Source organism: Ctenopharyngodon idella, chromosome 20 (genome assembly GCF_019924925.1).
Source record: "Ctenopharyngodon idella isolate HZGC_01 chromosome 20, HZGC01, whole genome shotgun sequence".
In the NCBI taxonomy this organism is placed as follows: Eukaryota; Metazoa; Chordata; class Actinopteri; order Cypriniformes; family Xenocyprididae; genus Ctenopharyngodon; species Ctenopharyngodon idella.
This window is the reverse complement of record NC_067239.1, coordinates 25878716-25891521: the sequence shown is the minus strand read 5'-3', so window position 1 is coordinate 25891521 and position 12806 is coordinate 25878716. Positions and strand designations below refer to the sequence as shown.

Sequence of the window (12806 nt, the reverse complement as noted above, 5' to 3'; positions counted from 1 at the left end):
AAAAAAAAGATTCATTCGGGAATCGCACTACAATTTGTGGCGCTCTGGTTTTGATTCACTAACAAGACCCAGCTCAGAGTGATTCATTTGGGAATCAAAATATTGGTCACGCTGTTTGTTTTGCGATGTAGATTCAGTAACGATGCTGCAGCGACAGTGAAAAAGTTCAGGAAAGCTGTCAGAGTATTTTAATATGGTGATCCAACTGCATTCGAATGTATGTGTGAACTGCGGAATAACACGTTATTTTTTTTTAAAAAAAAATCTCGGTTCCCATCCCTAAAATCACTGGCTGCAAGATTATCTGTCATTTTGCCCTGAACACATTTTTGAAAAACAAACAAGCCTTTTGGAGTCAATAACTAAAATAATTTTGGTACCTTTCTCAGGTGAAGAGCCATCATCTTCATCAGCCACCACTGTTGTCTCTTCTCCACCTGGTTCGGAACTAACTACAGGTGCTGTTACTATAATATCATCATCACCATCATCATCATCCTCAGCACTTATCTGTTCCTCTCCCTCCTCTTTTCCCTCTTCCTCCTGTTCCTCTTTATCTGCAACATTATCAGCTAGCTCAGGCTCCTCAGTAACACCCTCACCTTCACTTGTTATATCTTTTTCATAGTCAGTCTCATCTTTAAGACTGTCTTCTACACTCTCACCTTGATCGTCAGCTAGTTCTTTAGCTATCTTATCATCATGGTCATCAGATGGGAAATCAGTAGCGCTTAAGCCATCTTGTGAGTCAGCTATATCAGCTACTGCGTCATCAGCTTTAGCAGCACTCTCCTCTACAGGTGTTAATATCTCTGTATCACCATCCACTTTAAGTATAGGTTCCTCACCAAGTTCTTGAGCTTCAACATCAGTGACTGTAGCACCAGCATCTGGTACAATACCAAGCACAATGGCGATATCAGCCTCCTGGACGTCATCGTCATCATCTTTCTCCTCACTTTGGTCATCTTTTTGGTCATCATCAGTAATGTCATCGTCTGTAGTAGGAGCCAATGTAAGGGCTGGTTCTTCTGCTTCTTTGACATCTTTAGAGGAGGAATCATCAGCTACAACATCATCATCATGCTCTTCTGTGGACAAAGGTGGGAGGATTTCTGCATCCTCCTCTTCTGCTTTGATTGATTCATCGTCCTGATCATCTAGTGGTGTAGTAGGAGCCTTTTCATCTGCAGCTTCTTTCTCCTCATCGGGTTTGGAAGGAATGGAAGCACCTTCCTTTTCAGGAGCAGCAGAAGCAGCAGCAGCCTCCTCTTCATGTTCTTCTTCCTCCTCAGCATCAGCCTCCTCTTTTTCACCTTCCTCCTCCACAGCTTCCTCTGCTTTCTCATCTTCCTCTTCTTTCTCAGCATCAGCTTCCTCTTTCTCCTTTTCTTCAGCCTCCTCTTCTTTTCCCTCCTCCTCTGCTGCTGCTTCCTCCTCATCTTCCTCTTCAGCATCAGCTTCCTCTTTCTGCTTTTCTTCAGCCTCCTCTTCTTTTCCCTCCTCATCCACAGCCTCCTCTGCTGCTTCCTCCTCTTCATCTTCCTCTTCAACAGATTCTTCTTCCTCCTCCTCAACCTCCTCCTCATCTTCTTCTTCCTCTTCCTCCTCCTCCTCCTCCTCCTCTTCTTCATCAGCAAGCATCTCATCTTCCTCCTCCTCTTCCTCCTCTTCCTCATCGTACTCCCCTTCCTCTGCTAAGATCTCCTTGGCCCGTATCTCTGCAACTATATCATTAGGTTGTCAGAAATGTCAGTGAAGCTGTAGAGTGTGTGGGATCCAAACCAAAAGTGCAGCCCCACAGGCTGTGACAGATTCAAATTTGGCTAGACATACACAATCCAGTGCATAACATATAATCAGACATGTGATGCATATAATGTATTTTACTGTGACAGCATCCCTTTAGTAGTATGCTATTAGAGACATGCAAACCAATAGGTTCCTTGCATCTTTTTTTTTTTTTTTTTTTTAAAAAGAGTGCAAATGTTTGTGCACAAAGGAGCTCTGCACATTGCTCATAGCTTGATGAGACCTCTTGATGATACACTATATTGACAGAATAACAAATTGGTAAAACTTTAGAGGCTTTTAAGGTTTGGTCGCATTTACTGTTCTTTGGGAACTTTTTGCAGCAAAACCAAGGAATTTCAAAAGGAATACACATGAGCGTGAAAGATTTTCCCATGCAGATTTCATAAGGGTTTTAAGTTGGTCTCAAACCAAGAAAGCTGTTTGGTTTGAAGCAATGGACCTTTTTTGCCCAAAAAATTTCCTTTTTGCTAATGTGACCGCACCATTAGTCAAAGTCCGTTAAAGTTGGAATGAAACAGATATTGTGACGTCAGAGGTGATGTATAACCAAGTGAAACGGCTTTTTGAACAAGAAAAAAGTAAGGCGGGACTTGATTTTCTTGATCAGTGATCAATTGGATCATTGGATCGTTGTTCTTTGCGATTTTTGTGTGAGTGACAAGTTGCGGAAAGGGAGGTTTTATTGTCCCGCTCTGCATCGTGAAGACATCATTAAAGAATAGATGTTGTTGAAAGAGGGAGCTAATGTTTTCAATTTACAGATTACCAGGGCACATGGATAAATAAAAGATGTGCATGGATAAATCATACATAATAAACACTGAAAATATCTTAAGCTTGTGTTAACACACACACACAAACTACTTTGTAGTGCTAAAATAATAAAACTTGTTTCCAGGTTTTGGCCTATAAAAATACATCATTGCTGCAGCACTCTATTGGTTTTTAAAAGTGTGTCCCACCCTAATTTAAAAAAATAATAAAAACAGGAAGCATTCATTAACCCAAATCGTGGGGTCTTTAAAAGGTACTGTGAACAGTGTACAGTAAAAAATCATTGTAAAAGGGCAGTTTACAGTGTCTGAAATTACTGCGGCCACTATGGGGCGTATAGCATAAGAACAATAATTATGGTTTCTAATACTCCTCCAGTGACACTGCCTATATGTCTTAGGAACACACAGCTAATTTCCTGGTCTCTTAGGTGTCCCTGTGTCAACAATTATGGACTGTACCTTTAAAGCAAAACAGGGGCACACCAATTTATGAGGCTTGCAGAGTTCCCTTAAGTGTTAAAATGACAAATGACAGCAAATGTGTTGCCCATATAATCAAATACAACCTTTTATTACACATATGTGAAACTATTTTTATTCACAAACATTTGTATTAGCTGAAACTGATAATGGTGTTTAGATGCTTTCTGCAATAGCTTTACCATTTAGAAACAGCTTAATGATCATTTCATGAAGATGTTAATGGACAAATACATGCAGCTTTATGGAACACTGATTAGCATGGGGAGCATAATTAGGGTGTGTGAAAACAAAGGGAAATGATTATGAATGCATGGCTCCAAACGCAATCAATGACAGCATAATGCCCATTCTCCATAAAATACTCTAATGCTTGCCCTCCTAATGCAACTGTAATATAAATGTGTTAATTACAGACTCAAGCAAACTGTTATCGGTTATGCTGATGGTTTATGTATTCTCTAATGAATGCAATCTCATCAAGCGCTCTTCAAGACACAAACCTTTTTTTCTCGGTGGCAAGAATTCTCCTAGAGGAGAGAGACATAGCACATAAGAATATAAGAACAACTGTGATTAAGTTAGTTAATGTGAGGTTTAATGCATGGTACAAAAATGAAGTTGTTCATGCAGCACGGTGGTGAAAAATAAGACAAATATATATAAGTCTATCTCAGGCCCCCTTGTCAGCTGCTTCTTCTTCATCATGCCATTTTGGGGCATACTTTAAAACATGACACTAACAGTAGTTAAAGGGTTAGTTCACCCAAAAATAAAAATTCTGTCATTTATTACTCACCCTCATGTCGTTCCACACCTGTAAGACCTTCGTTCATCTACGTAACACAAATTAAGATATTTTTCATAAAATCCGATGGCTCAGTGAGGCCTGCATTGCCAGCAAGACAATTAACACTTTCAAATCTACTAATGACGTATTTAAGACAGATCATGTGACTACAGTGGTTCAACCTTAATGTTATGAAGCAACGAGAATACATTTTGTGCACAAAAAGAAAAAAACAACGTTATTCAACAATATCTAGTGATGGGCGATTTCAACACACTGCTTCATGAAGCTTCGAAGCTTTACAAATCTTTTGTTTCGAATCAGTGGTTAGGAGCGTGTATCAAACTGCCAAAGTCACGCCCCTCAGTGGTGAACCACTGAAATTTTGAAACACTTATGATGTAACAAAGCCTTGTTTACTGAAATCATGTGACTTTGGCAGTTGGTTACACGCTCCGAACCACTGATTCGAAACAAAAGATTCGTAAATCTTGGCATATTCTCGTCGCTTCATAACATTAAGGTTGAACCACTGTAGTAACATGAACTGTTTTAAATACATCTTTAGTAGCTTTCTGGGCATTGAAAGTGTCTTGCTGGCAATGGAGGCCTCACTGAGCCATCGGATTTTATGAAACGTATCTTAATTTGTGTTCCGAAGATGAACGAAGGTCTTATGGGTGTGGAACGACATGAGGGTGAGTAGTTAATGACAGAATTTTAATTTTTGGGTGAACTAACCCTTTAAAGGGATAGTTAACCCCAAAACTCATTTATGCACCATGATGTCATTCCATATCCCCATGATTTTCTTTTGTTCTGTAAATCACAAATGGAGATGTAGGGCAGAATGTTCATTTTAATGAAAGGTAATGGTGACCACAGGCTGTCAAGCTCAAAAAATAACAAAAAAACACCATAAAAGTATCACAAAAGTGTAGATAGTCATATCTCCCTCTCCACCTCTCACATTTGTGCGATTTGATTATGTGCATATTCAAATTGGCCACATTAAAGGCTGTAACATTAGTAAATAGCACAATTTTAGTCCAGTGCTTACATGCTTTTTAGTGCCTTTTTTATCATTTTTGAAGCTTGACCCTGGTCACCGTTCACTTTGCACTGAATGGAAAAGAGTGGTGTCAAACCTCTTCAGAAGAATGAAAACCCATAAGGGTTTGGAACAACATGAGGGCGAGTTAACGATGACAGAATTTTCATTTTTGAGAGAACTATATTTAATATCATCAATGACAATGTACACTGCTTTGTGAGAAACCAATCTGTAGCCTGCTACATTCTGTGAGCCTTTAATTTGAATACGGTACTCCAAATCCTAAAAATTCTCAACTTTTTTTAACAACCTGACAAAATATTCCCCCTTCCAGGCAACTAATGATTGCTCTTCAAATATTGCCCCTAATACTTCCTCAATTAACAGCTGAAAGTCCCACAGACCTAATGTGAGAAGTGTTTTGAGAGGAGATTTGCATATTTATTTAGTTCAGCAGTAATGTATCAATTTTCAAAACGTCTGTCTGAATATCATTATTTGTGCCACTTGACACCCTAGAAGTGCTGTTGTAAATGGAGGATAAATGCTTCAGAAAACCACGAAGAAGAACATACAGCTCACAAGGTCTGGCAGGAGGGGAAAATCTCAAGTAGTGGCCGTGTTTAAGATGTGCAAAAGGCTTTGTTACTCTATATCCTACCCTAACAGATATGAATGGATTCTTTATCTCATGTAAGTAAACACTATTCATTTATTTATGTGTAAAATATTTTTAATTTAATTTTTAGTGCACCTTTAAAATGATACGTCTCTTATTTGAGTGCATGATCAAAGTGAAGGAGCACAGGGTCTGATACTAACCTTTTTTCTTCACAAAATGACGCTCACCTAAATTGGTAGAGGAGGAAGGAATACAGAAGACAGTGTTAGAGAAGCACCTACAAAATAGATCTTTTGAAACATTGATGAGGGTTGAATAAATTATAAATGTGGATCAGAGAGGGGAAAAGGCTTATCTGCGATCCACAGCACTTTATTCCTGGCCTCTAAGATCTTTTATAAAAAAGGGCATGCCAACATCAATACACACACACACACACCCATACACAGAAGTGTTTTCTTACAATCTTTGTCTTTCACACTTTTTTACACATTTAATTTGCATGCGATCAACAGGCTTGAATCTAAATTATTCGGCATGCGAAGCCACCTTTATGCCTGGTGATGCATTTACATGTGTGCAATTAGAATGATTAATTAATCAGCTTGTTTGTCTGCCGAGCGAATTGATCTGGCGAGCCTGTTTTCCTCTAGTGTGATCCGTAAATACATTCATTGGTGCTCAAATGAAGAGCAGAGCATGTTGGTGATTTTGTATAGAGAGTTGAGTAATATTTTTCATGACTGAAATTACATTTCTCTTTTCTAGTAATGCTTATAAAAGTGTTTTTGATATATTATTATGTTCATAAATTCCCATTACTGTATATTTACAGTACTATCAAATATGGTAAATAAGATTCACGATTGAAATGCCACATATAAAATGTGCATGTAGTTTATATATTTCACTATATTTAATAAATAAACATTTATAAGGTCACCTGTTGAATTGCAATTCAGTTAATTCCTCTTCTTGTCTTTCTAATTCAAATTCTTGCTTGCTGTGAACAATTAAATTCAAGCCATGGAGTCAGTTGCTAAAGGAAACAATTTGTTCTGCTATTTTTCTACTAAAGTTTTTACATTAAACATTTAATTTTTTTAATCCCTGGCTGTAACATTTGTCAAAAACATTATAGGGTAATTCAGTATGATAAAATGGCAATTACTCCCCCCCCCCAGTTTCCTATTCAATAATCTCAATTTGCTTTTACCATCCTAGGCATAGTAAATTACACTTTTGCATCTGCATCATCATCATCATCATCATCCAGGCACCGGTATGTATAGAATTGTGTTTGTACTTTTTATTTATATTTGTACACTTCAATGCTTTACCTCCATGTATTATTGAGTAGGCCTATTTATTTATTTATTTATTTATTTATTTTCATCACGTACATCACCATCAAAAATATGCTCAAAGATGGGTGCTCGACCAAAAAAAAAATATAATAAAAAGCAGAAGTCAGCACACCAAAGCTCCAAAAATAAGTGAAAAATTTAATATAGGACTCATTTTTTCATCATTACCTCCCATCTGTTTGAATAATTTTTTTCCTTTATTTTTGTTTCTTTTCCCACACTGTATGTATCATAAAAATTATAAATAAATCTAAAATAAAAAAGGGGAAGCTCACCATTGAATTGAAATGGAATCACAATTTCCAGTCATTTTATTAAGGGTTGTGCACTATCCAAACTGACCCAATAAAGAGACATTATATTTCAGAGTTGAGCAAAATTCTCATTTTAAGAATTATCTCCCTTTTTAATTCATGAATTAAAACTTGAATTGGAGTGACCACACCCAACGGGATGCTGATTAAGAAAGACAGGAAGTAAACTTCAATGTATCAAAAAAAAAAAAAAATCAACAGTTAGGCCTAAATGAGTGCATAGACTCTTTTTCTATTTTATTGAAAATATATTCTATCGTTTGTTTGCGATGCAACTAGGATTTTATGAAGTTCAACACCTGCACATGCTGCTTGTCTACAGCAGGTAAAGATGCACAAAAGTGGCATTGAATGCCAAGATTGTTGAACCAATAACACGCTTGGCTGAGATTCTTCATAACTCACCTTGAGGTGCTCTGAATACATGCATGTGGACTGACTGCCACTTTGAGACACTTTTTGCCATTGAGATGACTTGGAAAAAGTGTCCCAATCAACCTGAATTCAATCCCTATATATATATATATATAAGAATGTTTTGCTGAGATTCTGTTGGTATGTTATGTTACTATTAATCTGAAAGCATTCATTGATCACTGGAGGTATTTAAGCAATGTGGCAGTCAGTCCACATGCATGTATTCAGAGCACCTCAAGGTGAGTTATGAAGAATCTCAGCCAAGCGTGTTATTGGTTCAACAATCTTGGCATTCAGTGTCACTTTTGTGCGTCTTTTTGTTTTGAGCTCTCCTTATGAATGTTTCTAAAAGTGTTCATTTTGCATATGTACTTCATTTGTTTTCTGACAGCTCTATAAACATTTATTTCTGCTGCATTTCAACTAGATGATTTCAAACGTTTGTGCTCAGCTCAGTGCTAATACTACTAATGTAAATGATGTAGATCTTAAAACTCTTTTATAATGAGTCTTCTGCTGTTGGGGGGTTTCTTAATTGATTACAGATCCGTGGTCACTGATAATTAACCAGAAAGTAAATGTCATTAAAATGTAGATTCATTACTTCATAGGGTTTATTTAATCTCCATAGGCCTTATTTATCTTTGGAGATTTTAACTGAAGATTACAGCAAATAGGCTTATATTTGCCTATAATAAAAGTGTCAGTTTTATTGGCAGCTTTGTTTGCTAACCTGCCATCACTGTATGGGTTGAATAGTCTGGTTACAGATGTGATAAATTTTCAAGGTCATGGAAGTCAATTGAAAATGATATCTACTAACCTAAACTTGATACAAAATCAGGATAAAAGGAGAGGAGATAGAGCACCTAATAAACATTTCTTCTGACCTTTCTAAGTGCATCTGTGGTTAAAGACAGGGCCATATGAGCTGCCCTCAATGAGACCACAATGACCCATTAGTTTCCAAAATTAAAGAGGAGAGATTAAGTTGTTTTGCATCTTAAGTAGGCCTCTTTTTTCTGAGATTCATTGTTCTCATATTTGACAAATCAAATAGTGCATCATCTGTTCTCTTGCACTAAACTGCAAACATAATTTTCTTAATCACGTACTTGAGAAGTAAAAGAATTGCAGGACATTGAGATTTGTTTTCCTAGAATTTATATTGAATTAGTTTTCCTAATTTTCAAGCAAAAAACATCTCTAGCCAACCATATAGTCATTATATTATATTATATCATATTTTTTATCCTCTTCTAGTACTCAAAATAAATTCTGTACAGTAGGGTCATTCCATGTCAAATCAACCAAATATTAGAAAATTCCCCAGCTCAAATTTTTGATTTTGTTCATAGTTTTTTTCCTGTAGAAAGACAAACATAAATAGTGATGAAAGCCAAAATATTAACGGTCACAGACATGTGCCGATATTTGGTAATGCGATATATCACGATAATGAATATGCACGATATTGTTATCGTGGGCACTTCAAAATACCGTAGATAATAATTTATTACCAATTATTAAAATTTTCTATAATGCATTTAAGAATACTTTCCCATCAACCGTATAAAGCACGAGTGAAGGAGACGCGCTGAATGAAAAAGTGCACGTTCACTCTCTGACAGCAGAGGGCGCTGATGGAACCATGCAGCGGTTAGCCCGGAAACCCCGCAAACAAAGTAACTGCGCTAATGAAGTTTTTAAAATGCTTCAAACAGCCATTCATTTTTTTGCAATCTCAATGTTGTTCATCACAGCACCAAATACTTAATACTTAAAGACTTAATAGGCCATTTATTTTCAAACTTAAACATTTTTATATTTTAATCTGGACTACAACATGCCCTAATGATTAGAAATGTTCTGATTATTTGTTATTGTTCAGTAAAACTTTGAGACATACGGCTTCATTAGTTAACATGTTAATTCATTATTACCAAACTGACAATGAAAAATACGTAGCTATAAAGCATGAGTTATTCTTAGTTAATGTTAATTTCTTAGTTACTGTTTAATAACATTACTAAAATCAAAAGAACTTATTTAATGGACTGGAGATAAATCTAACAATGATCAGTTGTATTTCTTAACTAACATTAACAAAAAATAATACTTTCTGTAACAAATGTAGCTATTGCTCAATCTTAGTTAATGCATTAAATAATGAGAGCTTATTGTAAAGTGTTACCTGTTGTTCCTAATTCTTTTTGCACTTTAATCTGTTTAAAAATTTTATTTTATATTTTTTGTGTATTGTATTATTGTATTTAAACATTCAGAGTTCTTTTTGTTATTACAATAAGAGTTCTTAAACCTGTCATACTACAACAACACTTCCCCCCAACTTATTTCAATATCGTGATAATACCGTATACCGTGATAAAAGCTTCAGCAATTAATCGCAACATGAAAATTTGATACCGTCACATGCCTAGTCACAGATGTATATTTACTGAGTAATCCACTATTTTGTAGAGGGGGGTCAAAATGACAATTTTCACCTGAGATTTGGAGCCAAATTACAGGGGGGTAAAAATGACTTTAGAAAGATGGCAGCATCATTATTTTATTTTTAAACAGAGATTGGTAGATCAATTAGTAAAATCTGTTGACTTTAGCAATCTTTGTTTCATTATATGCCAACGGTGACAGTTCAAAAATGGCAAAAAGCACTACTTTTTTTCCCTCAAGTTTGCATGCCTGTAATTCAATTAGTATTAAAGATATCTTAATATCCTTTTAGGTTCTGGTTCTTATTAACTAACTTTCCTTTTGGTATCTTCATTTTAAACGCCGTATATGGTTCAATCCCAGAGATATGGAGATACGGCTCAATGAGTAAATTGGTAAATTGTACACATTTTCAGTGGTCAAAAACCAAATGTGGGTCACTTTACATACAGCTGATGCTTTTTTCTTTTAAAGAGAAATATCTGAAGAACAAATAGGCTAATGTTAAAACTAGAAATGTATCTCATTTTTTCTATCAGCTCAATTGCTTAGAACATACCTGTCTGAGTGCTGTAACTTTTCAAGATATCTTAATATCCTTCTAGATTCTCAGTCTTTATTAACTTTCCTTTTCAAGGCCCTGAAGTTCAGTCCCAAAGAAATGGGCATCTCAAAGCAGCTCCATGTTCAAATTGTTGACTTTTACACATTTTCAGTGATCGGAAACCAAATGTGGTTCACTTTGCACACAGCTGATACTTATTGCATTTAAAGAGGAATGTCTGAAGGATAAATAATGTTTAAACAAGAAATGTATATTGTTTCCCTCTTTCAAAAGAATTGCATAAAACATAACTCTCTGAGTGCCAAAAATCCACTGCAAAAGGGTTAAGTTGAGGCACATTAACTTGCTCGCAAAAGTATATTTATAAGAATCAGTTTTAGGGATATTTGGAAGATGTGAATTTATTCATTTTAACAGCTTCTGAAGCTACCAAGAGTTCAAATATGCAGTATTGTAACTACACGTTACCACATTGACATCCCAATATCTATGAGATTGAACCATATAGGGCCTTAAAAATGATTCCAAAAGAAACGTTTCATAAGATCAAGAATCTAAAATGACATTAAGATATCTTTAACACTTCTTGAATTAAAGACATAAACTTCGGAAAAATGTTTGTTTTTGGCACTCAGAGAGGTGTGTTGTATTCAATTGTTTTGATAGAGGTAAACAAGATACATTTCTAGTTTCAGTGTTAGGCCTATTTGTTCTTCAGACATTCCTCTTCAAATGCAATAAATATCAGCTGTGTGCATAGTGAACCACATTTGGTTTTTGATCACTGAAAATGGGTAAAATTCAACAATTTGAACATGGAGCTCTGTTGAGATCCCCATATCTATGAGACTGAACTATATAGTACCTTGAAAATGAAGATTTCAAAAGGAAAGTTTATTAAGAATGAGAATCTAGAAGGATATTAAGATATTTTTAATACGTCTTGAGTTACAGACATGCAAACTTTGGAAAAGGAACATTTATGGCAAAAATCAAAAAATTGAGACGGGGACCTCTGGGTTGAGTTGACAAGGATTGACCCAGTAGCATTACTTGTATTGTCCCCTTTCGATCAATTGTTTATGCATGTATTTTCATTTGTAAGTTTCCTTGGATAAATATTACTGAGTATAATATGTATGAGGATTTGTGAATCAAAAACTGAATAACTATTGAGATTATTATCAAAAGAAACCAAGAAGATTTGATGTGAGAGATTAATGACAGAGATGTGATACTGTTTTGTTTGATTTTTTATTGTTATTTTGTAGAGTCACACATGTGGCACACAGAGTTTGGGTCGATAGTTCCTGGTAGAAATTCCTCGTCCTCTTTCTCAAAACTCTTCTTTGTAGAGTAAAGCTGTAAAATAGTGACCCATCTTTTAATATTTCAGGTTATGACACACACCACTTAGCAGATCTAGTAATGTTATGTCAGAATATAGATTGCTTGAAATAAAATATTTGCACAAATATGATCCATGATATTCTTCAATCCCTTTGGGAAACCATTTAAACCAGGTTTATTCTGCAGAAGGGGGAAAATGTGACCATAAAAGCCAGCTCATATTTCTAGTAAGAACTATTAGTACACATGGCTCGTCAGATCAAACCGCTGTGGGTTAGTCTGTGGTTTCTGAGATGTTGTTATTACAGTAAACACTTTATTGTGTAATCGTGCTGCTATTGTGAAATGAAGGCCACAACGAGTTAGTATACCTTCATCCTCCTCTTCTTCTGGTGCTACCAAATTAGTCATAAAAGTCAAGATTGACGTTATCCAATCGGTAGAGTCATCCATTGCTTCATTCACCGCCTTCATGGGATCAGGGCTGATGTGGTGAATACCCCCTAAGAGCACGTTTTAGACATCTTGAGACACATTTCCATACACTCAACAAACATACATTCACTTACAGCCATTTAACCAGCTCTAATAACAACAGCAAAAACCTCTAAACCATCAGTCTGTTTGTCAGTGCTCTACAAAACCAGCTCAAAAATCTTTATCTGTGTAAAATCCAGCTCAAAAGCACTACAAAGTATATATATATGGCCGAAAGTATCTGAACACTTGAACACCACATCATTATATATCAATAATGGATGTTTAGTAGGGAGTTTGTGCACTTGTTGTTGGCTGAATG

The 12806-nt window shown here is 35.8% G+C and overlaps 1 protein-coding gene across 13 annotated transcripts in view; it reads right to left on the bottom strand.

Annotated features, from left to right (window-relative positions):
• trdn (triadin) overlaps window positions 1-12806 on the bottom strand; it is a 57433-nt gene that overhangs the window by 30894 nt on the left and 13733 nt on the right. For 11 of the 13 annotated variants that reach the window (XR_007926937.1, XM_051876216.1, XM_051876217.1 and 8 more), the window contains 4 exons: window positions 12379-12510; window positions 5738-5764; window positions 3575-3601; window positions 381-1727 (listed from right to left, as the gene is read on the bottom strand). Coding sequence is in view for 12 of the 13 variants with exons in the window: in XM_051876216.1 (XP_051732176.1) it covers window positions 381-1727; window positions 3575-3601; window positions 5738-5764; window positions 12379-12510 (1533 nt within the window). In the remaining variant the exon portion in view is untranslated. The remainder of the gene's footprint in view (window positions 1-380; window positions 1728-3574; window positions 3602-5737; window positions 5765-12378; window positions 12511-12806) is intronic. The other 2 variants (XM_051876227.1, XM_051876228.1) reach the window with 1 other exon arrangement.